At 39.1% G+C, this 23,771-nt stretch overlaps 1 protein-coding gene across 2 annotated transcripts in view; it reads left to right on the plus strand.

The window, feature by feature from the left end:
- The window catches only part of SLC4A3 (solute carrier family 4 member 3), a 2,820,719-nt gene that overhangs the window by 2,549,144 nt on the left and 247,804 nt on the right, over positions 1–23,771 (plus strand). For both annotated transcript variants that reach the window (XM_044074803.1, XM_044074804.1), the window contains 2 exons: positions 6,528–6,722; positions 19,349–19,558. In XM_044074803.1, coding sequence (XP_043930738.1) covers positions 6,528–6,722; positions 19,349–19,558 — 405 coding nt within the window. The remainder of the gene's footprint in view (positions 1–6,527; positions 6,723–19,348; positions 19,559–23,771) is intronic.

Here is a 23,771-nt window from a genome sequence, read left to right on the forward strand (position 1 = left end):
ATGTGCCTGGGAATAATGTTGTTCTTATTCTTTTTATCTGTAGGATTCTACATACTTTCATTCTTTAATGAAAAACACTTTTTCATTTTGTAAACCACATAAGCCCACTGACACAAGTTTCCTTTCTGGGGGCAACATGGGAACACTGCCTGGTTAAGTATTAGCTCAGAGTAACACAGCTGGAAAACGGAGACTGAGAAAATCACACCCACGACTACAGGAAGGAACCAAGTAACAGAACATAGCCTTAAATTTTAATCACATGTTTTTTTGTAACTGAAGTGTTAATTTTCATGTCAAATTTTAAGACTAGTTTTAGTTTGGAATGGCAGAGGCAATGTGTATTATGGAAGAACAGGAAAGGTTGTAGAATGTGGTTTTGGATGCTGGAGATTTGATATGGCCATTGTGAGATGCAATTTGTGACTAAGATATCTGGGATATGTTTTATAATATCCCCTATGAGAAGATTATGGACAGCCCAGTGGCTAGAATCTCCTTCAGCATGCAGGTTAAACACCTATAACATTACTTTTTGTAGGGAGGCAACCGCACCTACTGTGTGTAGGACTTCACCTTCCCACTCATTAATGTAAATATACTGACTCCAAAATATAGGAAAAATTGAAACATTCTGCAAGAATGAAAACAGTGCTTGTACATACTGTGATCTCATGACACAGTGCGTACAATACAAAACACGTACTGCGACTAATTAGTTCTGGGGAAAATCCAAACCATAGGAAGTAGTACTTCATGCGATACTTTTTGCTGAATGGTAAGTCTCTGCATTGTATATATAGATGCTAATCTGTTTGGATTAGGTTAGATTTGCTGTGCTAATATTATGAGATGGGCTCTTCTTCCAGTACTAGATGCATATGAACTCAGTCCCAGGAAAGATCTGTGACAATCATCTAGTAACTAAATTCACTATCACTTTTGCTAATCCTATATCTAATTCAGAAGAGGGAACATTTTGGAGATGTTTTCAAACAAGGCTAAGACCCGAGTACGTGTGCTGTTAACATGTCATGGTGATGATGATGGTGACTCTCCCTCTGAGGCTGAAGACTCATTGGAATGTTTTTAAGACTTTAGAACTGATGGGTCTGGACTAAATCAGTGACAACACTCTTGAAGTAAAATGCAACTTGCATCCTATAAGGACTTGAACTTGGTCTGTGAACACCAGCCTTCATGGCTGAAGATTATGCCCAGTCAATATTGGTCTGTGAACACCAGCCTACATGGCTGAAGACTATGCCCAGTCAATATTGGTCTGTGAACACCAGCCTTCACGGCTGAAGTCTATGCCCAGTCAGTATTGGTCTGTGAACACCAGCCTTCTTGGCTAAAGACTATGCCCAGTCAATAAGGCTGTGACCCTGGGCCTTCAGCTGTATATACTAGACATACCAGGTCCATATGGCCATCTCTAAAGATGCTGCATTAGTATGTGTTGGGCTTGATAATCATGGGCCTTCAGCTGTACATACCAGGTCCATATGGCACTCTCCAAGGATGCCGCATTAGTATGTGTTGAGCTCGATAATCATGGGCCTTCAGCTGTACATACCAGGTCCGTATGGCCATCTCCAAAGATGGTGCATTAATATGTGTTGAGCTCGATAAGCTAGGCCTTTGACTGTTGTAGCATTCCAGGAAAGTTTTTTTCTGATAGGTTGGATCCTATTTCCAGTTTAATGGAGAATTATTCCCAGAATGTAAATACAAGCACAGAGATTAATGTAGAAAGTGTAGCTTGTAAATGAAATAGTGACTTTTGTAGCCCCAATTCCTTTAAATAACTATAAATAATTTCTTTATTTTGAAATCCTAAATGTATTTTTACTGTATTCCATTTTAGCTGCAGCACTGTTTAATGCTCTGGTAAATCACTGAAGATTACAGTCATTTGTTACTGTCAGGCATTAGAGTTTCACATTCTTAATGTTCTTAATGTTCAGAAGATGAATGTGGATGGAAAACCTGTTGTTCTATTAACTTTCTAAGTGAATTAGTAATATTTAAAAACATGTCCCTTATTTTAGGACGTTGCCCTATATTATTTTGTCTTTGTACTCGATTCTTGAGCAGAGAAGTTGAGAGATGTAATTAGGTATGTCTAATATATATCTGCTTGTTAGAACCTCAAGTATCCCTAAAATATTGTCACCGTACATCTGGGTTCTAATGCAAGGATCGCTGAGGGGATGACTGCCTTAATATGACAAAGCGTGGACACTGGAAGAGCTGGGTTGGAGAGGATGGCTCTGAGTAGCCTAGTACTTATACTGACTCCTAGTGGTGGCTGGGTTCATTGCATTACACAAGGCAGCATTTAGCAGTTATGGGGCTGAGGTGGTTGCGAATGGTAGTAGGAGACACACCAAGCTGCACAAATTGCAGATGGGACCAGGCACGCATGTCAGTATGCATGTGTGGAACTCAGTACTCTATATTCTTTTGTTGGCCATCAACAGGATTAGTGAGTTAGATGCATACAAAAAACTCCTGATGGCTGACTGGGCGATAGCCTCCTGTCACAAACTCTGAGCTGATCAGCATTTGCATGTGCAGGAAGTGATTGACCCAGTGGGTCACAAACATAAGGGCTGATGGACGGCAACCTGTAAGAAACACAAAAAGTTATTGCTGAAAAAGTTATTTATTGCTGTTCAGGTAGACAGCAGTTATGCTCATCCTGCCAAGAAATCAGAAGGTTGAGGGGGATTCTTGTAAGCAGAGGGAATAACTGAGCGGTTGGGTGACACAGCAGGATTCACTGCAAGGTTTTCTGTAGGGTAAAATACTCAGCAGGTAAAATAAAAAAAAAGAAGTCTGCACAGATGTGACTGTTACAGTAGCATACCATTTCTTTTGCACTCTGTAGTGGATGATATTTCATCCAGTCTCTCAAAGTGTGAATCCTAATGGGTGAATTAGATTAGAATTTCTCAAATGGTAATGCTAGTCTCCCTTGTGAAGCCTGTATCTGTTGCAAGGAAGGATTGGAGTCTAAAACTGTTGCCAGTTAAAACTTTACTTGTTTACTATTGTTTTGTGGCATCCTCTCAAAGTTAGTTCAGTTGACACCCTGTGCAGTTCCCCAACTGGCTACCTTTCCACCTAAAATTGACCAAAAAAATGGACCCCCCCCTCCCAAGAAAGAACATATGAAGCTGTAGCAAACAATTTACAGAAGCTCTTTGCAACAATTACTAATATTTAGTCATACTAAATGTCATTTAAGCATCCAAAATATGTCATCCTGTACTGCTTAATTGACTGCTGATACTACTTTTGTGTCCAGTTAGTAACTTAATTGCACTGTCAGTCTTGCCCCCTAACAGATTGCATATGGGGCAGCTTTTGTCTTGCTCTAGGTGTATTAGTAAATCAGCCTTAATGCACAGGGATACTGTTCAACAAATGCATGTGTATCTGATTACAAATCCGTAGTCAAACCATAATATATTAAACAACATTTAGAATTATTTTACGTTTGTATAAGTGCCATGGCGGCACAAGTATTCATTTTGTATAGGGAGGTCCAGTGCAATTCTTTGATATTTAGAAGGGGTTCGATGACTTTTCTGAGGTTTGAGTGTGGCATAGTGTGACAGTGTCCAAGAATCTTTAAATTAGATTATTATACAGAAAATGGGACATTACAAAATGCCATTTGTGAATGTTTGTATAAATTCAAAACAATTGGAGTTTAACAAGTAATTGACATACTTCTCAACCTCTTACAGGTAGAAATCTGGACAAAGCCGTAAATTACAGGGCAACAAATGCCCAAAAATAGGCACTTTTTTTAAATATTGCTCTTACAAACTTAGAATGTTGATAACATAGCAGGTTTCACGTTAACTTGAAATTCTGAAGAGTGTGAAGTCTGAAACTCAAATGTCTGTCATTATTTTCTAACTTTAATTTTGAATGACTTTCCAGTAGTTTGCCATAAAACCACAATTCTATGAAAACGGGCCAAAAATATGAGACAAAAATCGGGACATTCTGTGAAAATCTGTACACTTGAGAAGTATGCTGCAGTATTCTTCTAAAAAAAATCTGTACAGGAAAGTGAAAAGTCTTCCATTCTAAAAATGTTCCTATGCTACTTTGTTGTTTGTTTTCCTAATTTTAGGATATGACAATTGTTAGCTTCTTTAAAATGTACTGTTATTGAATCTGGGACTGAGAGCTTATCATGGTAGCCTTGTGATCATTGGAACTATGTTGTTTATAACCTTATGCTTCTGTTTGGGTCACCCTTGGCAAACTATTCTGAGAGGAGGAACCAGCTGTAGTTTTGGAGAGGAATAAATTCCTTACAGCTCAGGTGACCTGAGTTAATATAGGGGGTTTGTATAATTCAGGGGTTGGGAGTTGGCATAATCAGTAAGGTATTTACCACCCAGACATAAGGTATAGGGTATATTCTCACCTTTGAGGGTAACTGGCTAGGCTTAAAATGCCCCACTAGGGCAGCTAGCATAATACTTACCTATGAACTTATGACAGAGCAGTCAGGAGAGGATTGGCATGCTCATTCTGGGTGGGGGCAGGACGATACATGCACAATCCCTTAGAACATAGGCAGGATTCAGCAGGCTTTGTGGAGGCAAGTTTTCAGCCCATCAAGTTGAGGTCAGGAAAGGGAAAGGAGCCTCCAAATGTGAGCACTTTGATAACATAACCACATACCTACCACATGGCAGAATGGAGAGAATTGGAAGAGAAGAGAGTTGTATCTGTTCATTTGGGGTTAAACTTAAATAATCCAAAATGAAAAGGATGCAAAGTGCCATAAAATTCCACCAAGATGCAAAGTGCCATAAAATTCCACCAAATTCCACCAAACTTAAACTTAAATAACCTTGAAGTACTGAGAGAGTAGTTAAAAGGAATGAAATAGTGTTTGCTAATTAATGACAAAAATAGAAGCATCAACAAAGGGAGGGAGAGATGAAATGAGACGCGAAATGAAGGAATTAATCCCAGAGCCATGGAGCTACTATGCAAAGGATCAGTACTGTTTACAAATGGCCCCTCATATGAATATAACTAAAGGAATAATTCATAGGTAGCACCAGACAACGCTGATACCCTCAGATATGATTTGTTGGGGGTTAGTTTAATGGGTAAGGTGTTTACCTCATACACACAAGGTACAGGGTCTGTTTCTCACCTTTGAGGGAAATTGACTAGGGCTTGAAAAATAGCCCACAAGGGCAGCTAGTCTCGTACTAATCTATGAGCTTATGATCATGGATGTAAAACACCTATGCTATATAGAAAGCCTGGAGGCTTTATTTCTTTAAGGTGCAAGGTTAGCATAATGATTAAAGTCTTTACCTTACAAACACAAGGTACAGGGTTTGATTCTCACATGAGAAAACTGTCAAGGCTTAAAATAGCTAACAAGGGTAGTTAACTTAGGACCTACCTATGATACCAAGTGCTGTCATTATGAAAAAGAGGAAGCGAACTCTATGCAAATGTTTTGGTATTGTCAAAGATCAAATCTATTGTCAAAGATCAAATCTAAAATGAAGTTGTATGCATATCTATGGAATATCTAAAGAAGTTTTAAAAAACAGGGTTTTGGGGGCATTGAAGATCATCTATGCTCCATGAGAACTACAAAATACAGCTATTTTATACCAAAGTCACTTTTCGCAAAATAATGGAAACGTCGGTAGAAAGTCCTGCATGAAACAATACCCAAAGATTGTTATAAAGGATAACAAAATATTAAATCCTGGGAGGCAGGACAAATAATAATAGTGCATCCTGCAAAGCATGATAGCTATCTTGATGAAAGACTTGAAACAGGTGGTAGACTTACATGGAATGTCCATATGTCCGACGTATGATGCCTTTCTTTTTAATGAAGTCATTGTGTGTGAACTCATTGTGCTTCTGTAAATGCTGATTGTGTAGGTGTAATTTTCATGTATCACTTCCTAGAGTTAGTGTGGATTACAAAAATAATTTCATTTAATAATAACTGTATAATTCCTCAGCTCAGCTTATTAGCATGACATTTTTTCATACAGGTATAATTTATAATACAGAATTGTTTTCTGCAATGCTACACTCACACTTTAACCCCAAAGGATTAGTAAGTAGTATTATTCTGATTAAAAAACATTCATTGCTGTATCATAAATCTTGGAGTAATGAATTCCAGCTTTCCGGAATTAATTTAGATAAGTCTTTATTATATATACAATGTATGGTATCACATAAATAATTCACTAAAAAGCCAAATCTGCATTTAGTAGTTTGTGGTTATGCCACACAGTAGCCCTGTTTTACACTGCTGCTAGGGTCTGTGGAAATGTTGGTTACATGTGGACAAAGCCACTTACAAGTCATGAATTAGGAGAAACTCCAAGCTTTTCATCTGGATAGCAGGACTTAAATCAACAACAAGGTTTTAGTCACTCAAGCATTGATTTAAATGTGCTCTCTTTTGCCTGATTACAAATATACTGTTTGCTTTTCTGCAGTTCTGCCATACCCAAGACATTGAATATCTCACAGGAAGGGTTTGGATCGGTTTCTGGCTTGTTGTGATTGTCTTCATCATTGTGGCAGTTGAGGGCAGTTTCCTTGTTCGGTACATTAGCCCCTTCACACAGGAAATCTTTGCATTTCTCATCTCATTAATTTTCATATATGAAACCTTCTACAAATTGTACAAGGTAAGTGGACATGCATTTTTGTTTTATCTATTTCTTGTCACTTAACTTGTACTTTCTATCATTAAGCAGCATTAACTACTTTTACCCTTTCACTGAACTATTTTGAAAAAAATATTTTTTGTTTTATTTCAGTGGGAAATAGGACTAATGTAAAAGTGCAATTTCATTCTAATCTGGATAAATAGAGATACTGATCCAGGAGGAGAGACAGGGTTTGAAAGTACTGAAACAAAACTGACAAGGAAGAGTCCCTGAGCACACAGTACTCAAATGTACAGAATATGCTTACACAGGAAATATTCTGAAAAAAAAGAATGGCGTATATGCAGTCATCCTCATAGAAAAGTTGTGAGCAACATTTAAATACTTATAATACTTAATAAGCTTTTCAGTATGAAACATCTTATACACAGATTAGTAATCAATCTGATTTATTAATTGGATAAAATATTTCCAAAGTTCATAAGTGTGTTCTTATCTAAATATCTGAAGCAAAGCCAAAAACATTTTCATTCCTTTCTCTCATCTATAAGACAATCCAATTTTAGGTCTAATTTTCTATAATTAAAATGTTAACCAGTTTTCATATGTTATTGATACAGACTGAAATTATTGGATGCACACTGGAATACTGAATATAATTTCATAATTAATACTAGAACATTGTGTTTTGGATACATTTATAGATGTTGATCAGATATGTTATGTTTGCTTTCTGCAGCCATTTCCGAATGGATTTCTTGCATAAAATTGTATAAGAACAGTCTATACAATGAACTGCTACTTTAAAAATGATGGTTTAAAATGTATTTCACTGTCTGGGATTCCTAGTCTCCATTTCCCAAGCTCTTATGTGATGCAATTTTAGACATTTAGTTGTCATAAAAATATGTCAATATTATATTTAATGCACTGATTTGATCTTTTATGGGTGATGATGAAAATTCATTTTTCAAGCATGATTTATTATCAAAATTAACACATTTGCATATTTTATGTTACTAATAATATTACCTTAATTGTGAAGTATATTCTGTAAATTAATGTACAAAATATACAAATATGTCATTGATGACAATTCAAATTACTTTTAAAAAAGTCTTCAGAATAGTTTTTTATGTACTAATCATGAATTAGTTAACTATTAAATATGAGACTAGAAATTATTTGAAGTTTCTTTTATGAATAATCATGATTTGTTACTTGAGTTAGAATATTTAACAAAGTAGCATTTGTGATTATAGGTCATGTTGTTTCCACTACTTTGATCTCTTGACTCATTTGTCAAAGGTTCCACTGACGGCTCAAACAGTAAACGTAAAAAGGGCCATTCTCGTTTTATTCCTTTTTTATTATAGTTGTGACAAGAAATGACGTATCTTATATGAATATAATTAAAACATCGGTTTAGATTAAATTAATAAAAATGTTATGAAAATTATAATATTTTAATATGCTAATCAAATATAACAAATTTAAAGATGACATGTTTTCCTCCTATAGCAGCACTAATAATGGCCAAATATTGTTTATTATAGTCAGTATAATCAATTAATGAGATAAGTTTTTAATGTTATCCTGAGGCTATTTATTGTAAATCCTGTATGGTCATCATTTACTATGAAGTTCAAGACGTGCTAATTATATTTGTTAAAATTTCCATAAATTTGAAGTGAATATTGAAATGGAGTGCATCTTTATCACATGCAGTTTTTTATTATATGTTTTTAATGTATAACTCAAAGAAGGTGGAATTATTTTATTATTTTGGATATGATTATAACATATGTGTATTGAATGTTTTTTCCAGAAGGATTTTTCATTTCTGGTATAATACCATCTATACCTAGATTTTTATTTATTTTTTTGGCTTTTAATTCCTTGATATGTTTAACACCCTGCATGTTTATGCATGGTATTATAGAATTAAAAGAACTGTAAAGTTCTCCAAACACTTATAAATCCATAAAAGTTTTTGGATATGAAAGAAAAATCACTTCACTTTGTGTAGTAGCTTTGAAATCTTTTAATCCAGTAGTTTAACTCTTTTAATCCTGCAGTAAAAAATGTCCACCAAGACAACAGTTTAAGAAAATTTGAAATAAATTGAAACACTTGTATTTAAGCACTTTTGTTTGTTGTCAAGTTCATTTTAAAGTTATTTAACAGTCGAACTTCTTCAGAAATACAAAGGTTATCAACTGAACACTGTTTAAATAAAAGCTGCTGTATAATTAATTCTTTATGCAAAGAAGGGGAGAGGAAAGAGTTCTCACTAACAAATCCACTTAAGGATGGATTTTACATTAAGATTACCATTAAGCTCAGGAGGCATGTCAGCTTGCCATTTAACCTGCCATCTAAGCTCCTTAACTTCTAGCTGGGAGGTTCCCATCTCCATAGATCAAGGAGACACCGTCTAACACGAGAAATTTAAAATGGAGCAGGAAGGGTTGGTTAGCTTGTGTTTAGCTAGCGCATTCTTTTCTTCACCTTTTCTTATGGCCTGGTAATGCTCCTTGATTCGATCGCTGAGCTTCCTAATAGTTTTGCCAACATAGAATGCCTCACAGTGATTGCAAACAGGAAGGTATACTATGCAAGGTGAATTACAATCAAATGCGTCTGAAAAATGAATTAGTTGTCTAGGAGTCTGTAAGGTGAAAGTCTTCACTTGCAATGTACTGGCAGCAAACACATTTCCCACAACAAAACATACCAACTGAAGGGGGAGATGCGGTTTCATTTCTCTGATCAGCTAGATCAAATACTGATTTGAGAGACTGGGATCTCTTGTAACTGAAAGATGGAGTGGGACCTAGTGCCTTGCCTATCTCTTGGCAACTGGAGATAATATCCCAGTTTCTAGAAACTATGTCCTGAATAGATTCTGCATCAACTGAAATTGGAAGAGGAAAACACAGGCTGTCATTGGAAGATGGAACTGGATTTGGGCAAAAGCCTTTTGACAAAATAGGGGGTTATTTGTTGTGTCTATTCACTGAAACTTCCTCCAACAGGGTGTCCACTAAGTGTGCTGGGTAGTGTCTGTGTATAACTGTTTAAGAAAGAGGCTTTCTTTTGTGAAACTTTCATCTTCACTAACAATGCGGCTAAGGCATACAAATTGCCCCTTGACTATGTTCTTTTTCATAAAAAAGGGGTGTTGCTGCCAAAATCCAAATAGTTATTGTGGAACATACTTTTTCTGTGGATGGTTGAAGAAAACTTGTTAGTGTGGGGATTAATGGAGAAGGGTCACATCTGAGAAATGGACATTCTTGGAACATACCCTGAAACCACTCTGGAACAGTCTTGGAACATACCTTGAAACCGCTCTGAAACAGTCTCGGAACATACCCTGAAACCACTCTGGAACAGTCTTGGAACAAGTCTTATAATCCCTGTCAAAGGCTAAAAACAATACTTTCATGGCACCAGAAAACATATTGGTCTGCAAATTCATGCGTTCCAAGTATGCACTATCTGAACCTGTGCTTAAACTGTTCATCCTCAGCCTATCCACAGGCTTTGTGCCGACTGCCTGAAGGATAACTGCTGTGATGCTCCTACAGAAGGAAGGTGACTGTACAGGTCCGGGTATGCAAAGCTGTGTAATGTATCATAGCAGGGCTCATTTGAACAGATATAGGCAACTTAAGTGATCCAGACCCCAATCGATTTATTTATTTATTTACTATTTGTTAACAGGGTGGGTGGGCTAGTCCATAGACTCTTTTCAGTCATGACCAAGGCTCAGAGGAAATAAACTGTGCAAGTAAATTTAAGTTATGCACTTTAAATGTGAGGTTTACACAATTGCAAAACTTTAGAAGTTTTTATACACTTACATGTTTTTAAAAAGCAGAATGTTATATAGTTCTTATATATTTCTAATAAAGAAGCAGGTTTACCTTAGTTTTTTTCAGTGTACATAGGTTGCAAAACACTTGCCACATCAAATCATTTTTTAAAGATTTAAGATTGAATGTCCTTAAAAAAAGATGAACAGAAGTGAGTAAAAATAGAGATTTACAGAGATAAACCTAGAGATTAAGATGGGTTGAGAAAGAGGTAATCCTTGAAAACATTGCTGGTTTTATTGTTTTTAAAGCTTACTAATAAAATCCCAATGTGGTCTGGACACTCCAAGTGGTGTTTTTGATGTTATCTTTGATTTTGCGGGGCTGTCATTTCTGTTTGTTTTCGGTTAAGAAGAGAACACAGGAATAAGAGGAAAACAAGTGAGATTCTGTAAGCATTTTAAATTTTAAACATTTTAATGAGTTTATCTATTATTCTCAAAAGCATTTGCAAGCAGTTTCATTAAAAAGTTGTCAGAACGAGACTTGCTAAACTTGGTAGGAGTATCTATGACTTCTTTCAGTTGATAGTTTGCTCCAGAGAGCTGGGTCTGATCATGAGAAAGCTCATTCACCAATGCCTGTTTTAAATGGGGACAGCTGAATGATTTGAAGTTCTTCTGGGAATTCCTTAGGGAGTATGACTATTCCTTGATGGGGAGTTTTCGTTTCTGAGGGTGGTCAGTAGCTATTATTTAGAATTGTATATCATAAGGTGCATAGAAGATAAGCAGACCTTTTAGTTGTGAGACCACTTTGTTAATGATATTATCAGTGTGGGTTTTAATGCTTAATGAAGAGTCAATGGTATTGGCCTGAGTTTTGTAATCAGTTACAAAAGGAATAATATTGTTATTGTTGTCTGAGATAACAAAGATAGGATACTGAGAGGCCCTGTGAGGGAAGAAGAAAACATAACGTATTTGTGTGGTTAATTTGCAGTTTATTTTGTTCAGATCATTGAAAAATATCAGAGAATAATTGCTGGAGATGAGATTGCAAGACTGTGGTTTATCTCTTTGCCTGTTATAATAAAATATCTGCACGGACAGAACATGTATGTCCAAGTAAGTCATCAGTAATATCATGAATAAAGAAAACAGTAACAGGCCTAGAACACTGGAGGACTGTTTTTAATGTTCCATTAATGGATACCTGGTTGAAGTACACTTGAAAGTTTCCGTTGTAAACATAACTATGGAACCATGCAATACCATTTCCTCCCAAGTTGAATTTTTGTAGCTTAGAAAACATATTTTTGTAGTCAGCAGTTTCAAAGTCACAGGTCATGTCTACAAAAACACCAGCTGTAAGGAGACAGTCATTTAAGTTGTAACAGATGATGTCAGATGATGAGAATATAGTGGTGGTTGTGCTGAACCATTTCTGAGACCATGTTGTCTAATAATGAGGGCATGTTTCAGGGCGGGGGGGACAATTCATGTGGTATGTGGGAAGATACAAATGTAAGTCGGGGTTTGGCTATTTTGTCTGCTGCCTTCCTAATGACATGGTGGAGTTCAGTGAAGATAGATGTGAAGTTTCAACTTCTTTAATAATCCTTTAGTTTTCTTCTTAGAAACAGGTTGAAAGTGAAAGGTACCTGCACACTTCAAGAATGTACATTTGAGCTTGGAGTTTACTTCAAGTAGTTTTTTTGGTCAGAGTTAAGGTTTAGAAATGTGTTAGTAATGGTTTCAATGGGCATAGTGATAACATTTCTATAATTCTGTAGTGGATTAATGTTAGAGATAGGAAATTATTGGTGAGAGAGGTGGAGGTTTTATTACTTTCCAAAAGTTTTATGGATTATTGGTAGTAGACGTTTGCTTATTTCTAAGCTAAATGGCTTTCACTGAGTTTGTAGCTCTTCTTGATTGCTTTTTTTTAGGGATAGATACTTAGGAGGATATTAACAGAGTTTCTTTGCAGGTAGACCAAGCTTTGTCTCATGAGAGCTTTCATTTCATTGGTAAGCCAAGGGCATTTTTGGCTTCATAGCCTTCCATGCACACAAGGGAAGAAAGAGTTGTGGATAGCAGAAGATGTATCAGTGAGGTGTAACAAAGCAGCTTCAAGGGTCATCAGTTTAGTAAAGGGGAGATCAATGGATGGAAGTCAGAAGAATCAAACACAGACAGTTTATATGGAGGGGGAGCTCAACCAGTCTCTATCTGGGAATAGTATTTATAGCTTTGAAGGACCAATAGGACAGGACTGAACAGTGGTCACTTAGGACATGTGGCAGAACTTCAGTGTTAATGCATAGATGGGCCATGTTCATAAAAATAAGAAAATATAAGATCAAGAGTGGAATGCTTTCCTATTTTGAGATTGGCTTGGTTGGCTGGTTTATAAATTGTTCTAGGTTAAGGTATTGCACATATAATTCAGCTGTTTGTCTTTATGAACATTAGAATCCAAGTTAAAGTCCCCTAGAATAATTGTATTCTTGCTAGGACCATGTGAGAACATAGACATGCTTGTGTCTCAAACTGTAGCAGTTGAGGAAGGTGGGGGAATGTAAACATAGGTAGTGTGAAATTGAGTATGGTTTCCTGTGTGTAATTTTGCTAACACACAGGTGGAGACTTATCACCAATCTAATTAGCTTTTGAATGATGTGCAGGTTGATTTTGCTTGATTAGAATCCACCATCAATTCTTGGACCAGGTCGAAAACCAGAGAAGATGTTATAGTCATCCTGGATGCAATTGAAAAGGCAGGAGAAATCTCTACACCAGGTCTCAGTAAGAGGTATATGATTTATGTTTTCTGTAGAGAGCCGTATTTCTAGAGGGGGCCCACTTGTTGTTTATACTGCAGGTATTAAAACTTGTGATTTGCAAAAAAAATGCTTTTGTGAAGGGCGGGCCATGCCAACAAACCTAATAAGCTTCTTTGAAAATGTTGCACAGGTTGTGGACAGTAGTCACTTAGATCATGCTACTTATTTTGACCTGGCCAAGACTTTTGGCATTATACTTCATGCTGGTATTATTAAAAAGTTGACAAACTTAATGTAAACCCGAGGATTGAAGTTAGTAAGTAAAAACATACTTTCATGTTTCAGACTTCATATCCTTCCAAAAATGTATACTAGCACACATATTGTAATTCTAGCAACTTTCCAATTTATAAGAGCAATATTTAAAATGTGTCCCTATTTGTGGGACTTTGTCCCCACATTATTTTAGGCTTTGTCCATATTTTTTGCACTGAGAGGGGTGGTGCTTGCCTCACAACAATTTACCCTTTCTTGACCATCTGTGACAACAGCTTATTTCCTTGATAGCTAAGATTGTTGTAAAGACAGTTTCCCTTTCCAGGAAGGTTTAATTTAATTTTAAATCTGCTTCAAGAAATAACAGGAGGATTCAGGTCATGAGTGGACTTTAGGGTCTTGAACAGATTGTAGTGTTACAAAAAATTCAAAATGTTATCCACTCCTGTCCTCCTGATTACACTAGAATTGTACAATGTATTCCAATCCATCTGATGCACACAATGTTTCTTATCAATTTGGAAAACTCAGTTTAACACCATTCCATCTGGTTTCTTATCTTTTCCACTTCTCTTAAGCAAATATTGTGCAGCTGTCACATCTTGCTAGCAGTCTCAGCAAATATGTGCTGCCTTTTACTGTGAGAACAGGTGGTTGTTGGCAGCTCCAGTAATAGAACAGTCACTCAACATGAGAGATGTGCTGCTTGTATTGTATTTGTATTTTGAGTGACATGATAACTACCAGAAGTCACAGTTAAATCCTATCTGGTTGTCATCTTCCAGGGTCTGTTTACAGATGCAATGCAATAGAAGAAGCAGCAGCCTTCCAGATCTAATTGCAGGCTGAAAAGCTTTGCAGGTATTTCCCACACCTGATATTCATGTCCAAACACAGGAAGACAACACTACATAGAAATATTACATCATCAAAAGAGAATGCATAATTCCAAGCTTTAGTCTTTGAGACTTCTACCATCTGAAACCAACTGACTGACCAGGGCCCGTCTCCCTTGGTCCATTACATTCAAGGGTACTGTAGAAATATGACAGGCATGCTTAGTAATTGAGGCAAAAGAATGCAACTGGAGCTGTGTTATGACCTTTCGCTGAGTCTCTTTTAGGAGTGAAGCATTCAAAATGTAGATTTGGTTACACCACAGATAAATTAAAAAAAATCAAGGTCAATGCTGTCTAAGGCCACATTCTGCTTAAGACACATCGCTTTCTATCGAAGAGGTAGGCTCATTTCTGCTTTTTTGTGCCTTCTTCTGACCCACAGGATCCTCTTCAAAGCTCAGGAAGATATGCGGCGGGTGGTATTAATAGCTTCATTCTGGCTGGCTACTTCACATGAAGGAGACATTCCTGTTTTCTCAGATTTTGTCAGAATACTACCATGACTCCTCATGCCATATCTGTTGTTCTTTTTGAGTCTGTGATCACATCTGAAATGTTTTATCACACCTAAACAGTCTTTGTAAGAGTAACCCTCTATCTTGTGGTGGTTACTGAAGGAAAGTCAGACACTTGGGGATACACATAGGCAGTAGTCTAACCTTTGACCATCATATGTCTAAAGTATTGAGGAAATCATTCTGTTTTGTCCAACTTATAAACAAAGTCATGGCACCTAGATGCAAGGTCATTGTCCCACAGTATTTGGCACTCATCAGACCTATCATCGAGTACAGTGCCCCCCTTTGGAATGTATCTAACCAGACACAACCAACAAGTGGAATGTACTCAAAGGTTCCTCACTAAAAGAATACAGAGTGTAAATAACATGTCCTATGCAGACCACCTCAAAAGTCCTATCCCTGTATTCTGTCTACTGTGGGATGTTGAAAGGAGATCTATGCCTGGCATACAAGGCATCTTCGGGCCCCACTATGATGGACCTCTTGCATATCTGCAAAACAGACAGTACTAGAATTACCCATTCTAAAGACTTAAACCTTGCTTATGATATAGATAGGACCTTCTGGAGAGACAGGTATGTACCCCACAGACTACTACTTCTCATGAATAGGCTTCCCACCCATAGGAAACAAAGTTCCCCCCAACTCAATTTAAGTGTAACTTAGCTGGATGGGGAACCAGAAATTCACCCCTTGTTTGGCAGCTATATCTCTGTTTGACACAGGCAGCCTGTAAATGGCTCACGTCCCAGATCCCTGCTTGTAAATGTTTCATTTCCTAAGCCCCTGCTTGGTACTAGAACTTGTCAGAAATTTAGGATGCATGGCTAGGCTTAAAAAGGCTCCAATGGTTGTTAGCCTAGTACACACCTATGAACCTATGTTATCCTCTGGATTGCAAACTGGTTGTCCGGCAGATCCCTGGCTTCCAGTGATTGTAAACTGAGCACTGTTATTGGCTCATTCTTGGATAATAGACAGTTACAGCAGATATCTATCTGGAGAACTTAAAATGGTCTCAAGCTAAATGAAAAAAGTGCAGCAGAGTAACATTCATCCAAAAGCAGTTCCCACCTCATATGTTATAAATGGAAGTGCAGCATAGTAACATTTATCCAAAAAGCAGTTCCTACGTCATATGTTATAAATGGAAGTGCAGCAGAGAACATTCATCCAAAAAGCAGTTCCCACCTCATATGTTATAAATGGAAGTGCAGCAGAGAACATTCATCCAAAAAGCAGTTCCCACCTCATACGTTATAAATGGAAGTGCAGCATGGTAACATTTATCCAAAAAGCAGTTCCCCCCTCATATGTTATAAATGGAAGTCCAGCAGAGTAACATTCATCCAAAAAGCAGTTCCCACCTCATATGTTATAAATGGAAATCTTCTTCAGACAGCTACAATCAAAAGAGACCTGGGTTCTTATGTAGTCAACTCTATGTTATTCAGTCATCACATTTCATGTTTTCAGCATAATCAGGAAATCCTTCTATATGCCCAGTTAAATTTCCAAAGGAATATCTTCAAAATCCAAAGAAGTGATCCTACCACTGTAGTCTTTCCTTATCAGACCAATCAATGGATACATTTACCCTATGGTATGCATAAATCCAAGCATATTGCTCAAATGGAAAGACTCAAAAGATACCAAACCAAGAAAATTAAAGGTCTTAATCATTCAGTTATCCAACCAGATTAGCACAACTCTGCTTACATTCAGTAGGTACAGGCTAATCTGAGGTCATTTGTATCTCACTTTTCGAGACATGAAACACCCAATCATGTTTGACCTATTTCTTTGAAAAAAAATGAATGGCTGTACTATGGACATAAATCTACAAGAAATAAACAAGACTTGCTGGAGAGATAGATTCCTAACTCAATGTATTCCCAGGCTACAGAATAAGTTAACACTATAAATCAAACAAAGTATTACTTTGACTACTTTTAAGGCTAGTCTTCATGACTGGAAGAGTAGACACAAATTTACGCCAGGATTGTTGTGTGCAACACTTTTAAATTTAGGAGATGAGCAATATTAAGTGCTTGAAAAGGGAGGAATGGCATTTTAATTGTGTCCGCTTAAAGGTGCACATTGCTAGGCATCTTAAAGTCCTTGTGGTTACTTGGGGAAAATGTTTATAGACAGAGTTTGTTACTTAAAAACAATAACAACCTGGATGTCAGCTGTGATGGCAATTGCTAACCAGTGAAATGGAGAAAAGCAAATTGTGATTGGTCTCATCACTGAATGGGGGGAGGGGAGTGGGAGTATTGCCTGATGTTATTACAAGAGGTGGAAGGGGAACATTAGCATTATCTACAGCTGTTACAGGAAATATGAGGGAAGTATTGTGTTGTCTTACAAAAACGGCATAAGTAATGTCTGTACTGACTACAAATATTGCAGGAAGGAGAAAGAGAAAAGAGCAAAGAGCATCACCATCAGTTGTGGTCATGACAGGAAATGGGAGGAGATTGTCAATGTTAACTTATGCTATTGCAGAAAATGAGATGGAATGACTTTATTACTGCAGTTATTACAGGAAATGGAAGTGGGTATTAGAAAATTCACTGCAACAATTACAGGAAGTGGAAGGAGGTGTTAGAGAATTCACTGCAGCTATTAGAGGAAGTGGAAAGGCAGTATCAGTATTGAATCTAGGTGTTACAGGAAGAGGGATTAGAATACCATTTTTGTTTGCAGCTATTATAGTAAGAAGAAAAGAAGTGTTAGTATTCCTTCAGGAATCAGAGGGGAGTGTCATTACTGAGCACGGCTTTTATAAGAAGTGGGCTGATACTTTCAGTACTGACCGAAGCTGTTAAAGGAAGTGGGATGACACTTTCAGTACTGAGCACAGCCTATTACAAGAAGTGGGTTGACACTTTCTGTACTGAGTACAGGCTATTACAGGAAGTGGGTTGACACTTTCAGTACTGACTACAGCCTATTACAGGAAGTGGGATGACACTTTCAGTACTGAGCACAGCCTATTACAAGAAGTGGGTTGACACTTTCTGTACTGAGTACAGCCTATTACAGGAAGTGGGTTGGCACTTTCAGTACTGACTACAGCCTATTACAGGAAGTGGAATGACACTTTCAGTACTGACTGCAGCTGTTACAGAAAATGGGATGACACTTTCAGTACTGAGCACAGCTATTACAGGAAGTGGGTTGACACTTTTCCGTACTGACCACAGCTATTACAGGAAGTGGGATGACACTTTCAGTACTGAGCACAGCTATTACAGGAAGTGGGTTGACCTTTCAGTACTGAGTACAGCTATTACAGGAAGTGGGTTGACACTTTCAGTACTCACTGCAGCTGTTACAGGAAATGGGATGACACTTTCAGTACTGAGCACATCTATTACAGGAAGTGGGTTGGCACTTTCATTACTGAGCACAGCTGTTACAGGAAGTGGGTTGACATGCTCAGTACTGACTGCACCTATTACAGGAAGTGGGATGACACTTTCAGGGCTGAGCACAGCTGTTACAGGAAGTGGGATGACACTTTCAGGGCTGACTACGGCTGTTACAGGAAGTGGGTTGACACTTTCAGTACTGATTGCAGCTATTAAGGGAAGTGAGATGACACTCTCACTACTTAGCACAGCTATTACAGGAAGTGGGATGACCATTTCAATACTGACCACAACTATTACATGAATTGGGTTTACATGTTCACTACTGACTGCAGCTGTAGCAGGAAGTGGGATGACACTTTCAGTACTGAGCACAGCTATTACAGAAAGTGGGATGACACTTTCAGTACTGAGCACAGCTATTACAGGTTGTGAGTTGACACATTCAGTACTGACTGCAGCTATTACATTCAATGTGAACAGAGTGTCAGAACTGATTGCAGTTATTACAGGAAGTGGTACAGAACTGCAACCAGTGATGGCAGCTATTACAGGAAGTAGTACAGAACTGCAACCAGTGATGGCAGCTATTACAGGAAGTGGTACAGAACTGCAACCAGTGATGGCAGCTATTACAGGAAGTGGTACAGAACTGCAACCAGTGATGGCAGCTATTACAGGAAGTAGTACAGAACTGCAACCAGTGATGGCAGCTATTACAGGAAGTAGTACAGAACTGCAACCAGTGATGGCAGCTATTACAGGAAGTGGTACAGAACTGCAACCAGTGATGGCAGCTATTACAGGAAGTGGTACAGAACTGCAACCAGTGATGGCAGCTATTACAGGAAGTGGTACAGAACTGTCGGTATTCAATGTAACTATTGCAGGAAATTAGATGAGAGTTCCCATATATAAAAATCCAGTTTGTAATGTTAATATTTTTTTTTCCTTGGCAGGTATTTACAGAACACCCTCTTCTAAAATCCTATCCTTCAAAACTGCAATCCAGCTGGAAGAACAAGACTGTCTCACCAGACACCGTGGGGTACATTACTGAGAAAATGCAGCCTAACACAGCACTCTTGTCCCTTGTACTGATGATCGGTACCTTTCTTATTGCCTTCTTCATGAGGAAGTTTAAAAACAGTCGCTTCCTTGGAGGAAAGGTAGGGACATGGTCTGTGGAACAAGTAGTAATAAAATGTAATCAGATTTCAAGTGTTTGGAAACAGGATAATGCAGACATGGTCTGTGGAGCAAGTAGTAATAAAATGTAATCAGATTTCAAGTACTTGGAAACAGGATAATGCAGATTAATGCTGTTGCCTTGTATCTGGACGGATCTGTTGTTTTGATGATTTCTATTGTGATGTATGAACTGTATTGGTAAGATCTCAATTTGACCCTGCTAGATTTATAGATGCATTTTAAAAAGGCCTTTGGTTTCTTGCTAAGTTCCAATTGTTAAAGCTATAATTTGTTTTTGTGAGCAATGAAATTTTTGCTCTGGTCTCAGTTTCTGTCATTAAATACACACAAATATGTATTTTGTGCATGCATAATCAACTGTCAAGAGGTACATGTTCTGAGTAAGGATTTTATCATCTCGGCATGAACCCTGAGCTTCTCAAATACCATTCTGTTACCCTATCAATCATTAACCCTCTATTTAAACTCAAAATGTGTGCAATGTGCATATAAATTCACAATGACTACACCCTAAGTAATCATGTTGTCAACTAGTTGGCATTTAAAAATAAGTTATGTACTCACCATAACGTTCCATCTGAGTAGGTAACTTCATTTGTAAGCAACCTGTGGGGTGGGGGTATCAGATCCGACCTGGATCTGAGCTGGCAGCTTTCCAAGCTAAAGATCCAAGCTCCAAGCTCCTCCCCTTACCCATAATACCCTGCTATCTCCTTCCAGTCCTCAGATCGCGTTTGCCCAATTATACAATGTCACCTAGACAAACCAACAACCTGAAATCATCCTAACCTAATGAATACCAAAAGCTGATATCATTCTAGGATTCAGATAACCAGAGAACCAGGTTAGGGGGAAGGAGGGAGGGTCGGTTGCTGACAAATGAAGTTACCTACTCAGATGGAATGTTATGGTGAGTACATAACTTCTTTATCTGAAGTAGTTAATTTCATTTGATCAGCAACATGTGGGACAGTGTCCCCAGCTACCAAAAAACTTGGGAGGTCCTCAAGGAAGGATATTCCAGAGCACTGCAGAGCCAAAAGCTACTCTTCCTCTGGATATTAAATCCAATTTATAATGAGAGATAAAGGTATGAGAGGAAGCCCAAGTAGCCGCAGAACAAATATCATCCAAGGGCACTCTTGACCAGAATGCAGCAGAAGTAGCCATAGAACGGGTAGAATGGGCATGAACCCCTAAGGGCTCAGACAGACCAGATATCTTATATGTGAGCAAAATGCAGTGAGAAATCCATCTAACTAGAGTCACCTTCAACACTGGTTTACCCAAGAAAGGCTTCGCAAAGGAAACAAATAGCTGCTCTGACTTGCGAAAGGCAGCTGTTCTGTGTAGGTAAAAGCGCAATTGTCTATGAACATCTAACAAATGAAGTTTGTATTCCCCTTTATTCTGATAGTTAGGGAAGAAAACTGGTAGATTAATGGACTGATTGATGTTCGCTTCGGAAGCCACTTTAAGTAAGAAGGAAGGGTTAGTCCTGAGAGAGACTCTGTCCTTATGTAAAGCAAGATATGGGGGTTTAGTACAAAGGGCCTGGAGTTCTGACACCCTTCTATCTGAGGTAATAGCTATTAAGAAAGCAGTTTTCCAACATAAAAATTTTAAATCAACAGAAGCTGCAGGTTCAAAGGGTGGTCCAGTTAGCGCCTGAAGGACCAAGGTCAGGTCCCATGGGGGAACAGCGTTCCTAATAGGAGGTCTCAAAAGAAAGGTGCCTTTCAAGAAGGTCTAACAAATCTTAGTGGAAGCTAAAGGACTAAGACTGTCTCCAATGTGAAAATGGGAAATGGCAGCCATTTGAACCTTTACAGTAGAAGAGCTGGCCCCTTGTTGAAAAATATGCAATAGGAAATCAAGCACTGCTGGAATGGGAGCAGTGAAAGGATCCAAATTCCCATGTGAGGCCCAAATGGAAAACCGTTTCCATTTGCTGTTGTAAACCGTCCTGGTAGAAGGCTTATGCACTGCTACCAGGATGGATCTAACTGCAGATGAGATACCGGGAGTCCTGGCAACTAATGGAACTGGATCAACCAAGCTGAGAGCTTGAGGTCGTTCAGATTCAGAGTTTCTAATCCTGAAGGATGAGAAATCAGATCCAGAATGGTATCTAAGATCCAAAGAGGTGCTACAAGATGAGACCATAGGTACGGGAACCAGTTTTGACGAGGCCAGAATGGGGCTATGAGGATAATCTTGTTCCCCAACTGACGAGCTTTCTGTAAAAACTTTGTCACTAACAGAAGAGGAGGATAAGCATAAAGAAGACCGGATGGCCAAGCATGAACTAGAGAGTCTCTGGGGCTTCCCCCCGGAGGGGGGAATTAGAGTGAAAAACTTGCTGCACTTTGCGTTTGAAGGTGATGCAAAGAGATCACAGCAAGGCTGACCCCACTTGCGGAAGATCTGTTTCACTACTAAGGAGTTCAGAGACCACTCGTAAGGTGAGAGGATAGCTCGACTCAGCTTGTCTTCTAGGATGTTGGACCGACCCAGAATGTGCGTTGCTAACAGAAAATGGTTGGTGGATATTGCCCAATCCCAAACTCTCATGGCCTCCGGCAAAGAGGGTAAGACCTGGTCCCCCCTGTTTGTTGATGTACCAGACCACTGACATGTTGTCTGTCTGAATTGCAATAGTCCCTGGAGGGAGAAAGGCATGAAGAGCTCACAACGCTAGAAGCACCGCTCTCATTTCCAGAACATTGATATGCAGAATGTTCTCTGTCTGAGTCCACGTACCTTGGACAGTTCTGCCCATACAGTGCCCCCCCCCACCCAAGGCAAGAAGCGTCTGTGGTTACCGTGGCTTGGGGTTGTGGTATTATGAATGGTCGTCCTTCCCGAAGCTCCCGAGATTGGGGCAACCATATGAGGGAATTTCTGCAAACTCTGCTGAGGGGGATCGGAGAGTCCAACGGGTATTGAAGGATGGACCACTGGACCTGCAAGGTCCACTGGAGGACCCTCATGTGCAAGCGAGCTAATGGTGAAAGGCTGATTGCTGCTGCCATGGACCCTAAGGTTCTCAGGACTAACTCCGCTCATGGGGCTGGAGATTGAAGGAGTGCTAGGATGTGAAGGGTTAAGCTGTGAAGCCTGTCCGATGTCAAGAAGGCCTTGGTCTGAAGCATATCTATTCTGGCCCCTATGAAGTCCAGGACTTGCATTGGTTGAAGGGATGATTTCTTGAAATTTATAGTGATTCCCAACTGGGAGGCTAAGAGCAGGAAGCAATCCCTGGCTGAGCAGAGTAGATGTCTGTTGGAGGCGGCAAGGAGCCAGTCGTCCAGGTAAGGAAAAACCTGTATTCCCTGAAGCCGCAGGTGGGCTGCTACAACTGCCATGACCTTGGTGAACACCCTGGGGCCTGTGGTAGGCCGAATGGTAGGACCCTGAACTGGTAATGACTGGCCCCCAACCGAAAGTAGAGAAACCTCCTGGATTGTCTGTCCATGACAATGTGGTAGTGTGCATCCTTGAGGTCTATGGAGAACATCCAGTCGTTCTCCTGCAGTAGGGGGAGAATGGATTGAAGAGTGACCATCTGGAATTTCTCCTTGGCAATGAAAAGGTTCATTGTAGAAAGGTCGAGAAATGGTCTTAAGTCCCCCATCTTTTTTGGCACCAAAAAGAACCTGGAGTAATTGCCTAACCTGGACTGGTCTGGGGGGATGTGCTGGATGGCTCTTTTTTCTAGCAGCTTCTTTATTTCTAAAGCTGCAGCCTCCCTCTGACTGGGTGGAACATTGGGGAGGCACCTCGATTGAGGAGGAAGGTTTATGAAGGGGATAGAGTAGCCTCTGGATATAATTCAAAGCACCCAGCGATCTGTCATGATGGACTCCCATAGTGCCAGGTGCTTCAAAAAATGCCACCCGACTGCCTCCCGAGAGGACCAGTCAGGCAACCCCTCAGGGCTGCTGTGTGGGTTGATTGGAGAAAGGTTCTCACGACCCAAAATTCTTCGACCCCCCTCTGCCTCTGGGTCGGCGTCCATCTTGTCCCCCTCTGCCTCTGAAGGACGAAGGGTCCGGTGCGTAATGGGACTGCTGAGATTTCTGGAACCACATCTTCTTTTGTTCTCTCTGGTTCCTGGAAAAGGACCTGTGAGGAGCCGAGAAACGGATTCTGACGGCAGACAGCGTC

The sequence above is a fragment of the Protopterus annectens genome, chromosome 6.part0 (assembly GCF_019279795.1).
Source record: "Protopterus annectens isolate FY-2018-M chromosome 6.part0, PAN1.0, whole genome shotgun sequence".
Taxonomy (NCBI): domain Eukaryota; kingdom Metazoa; phylum Chordata; order Ceratodontiformes; family Protopteridae; genus Protopterus; species Protopterus annectens.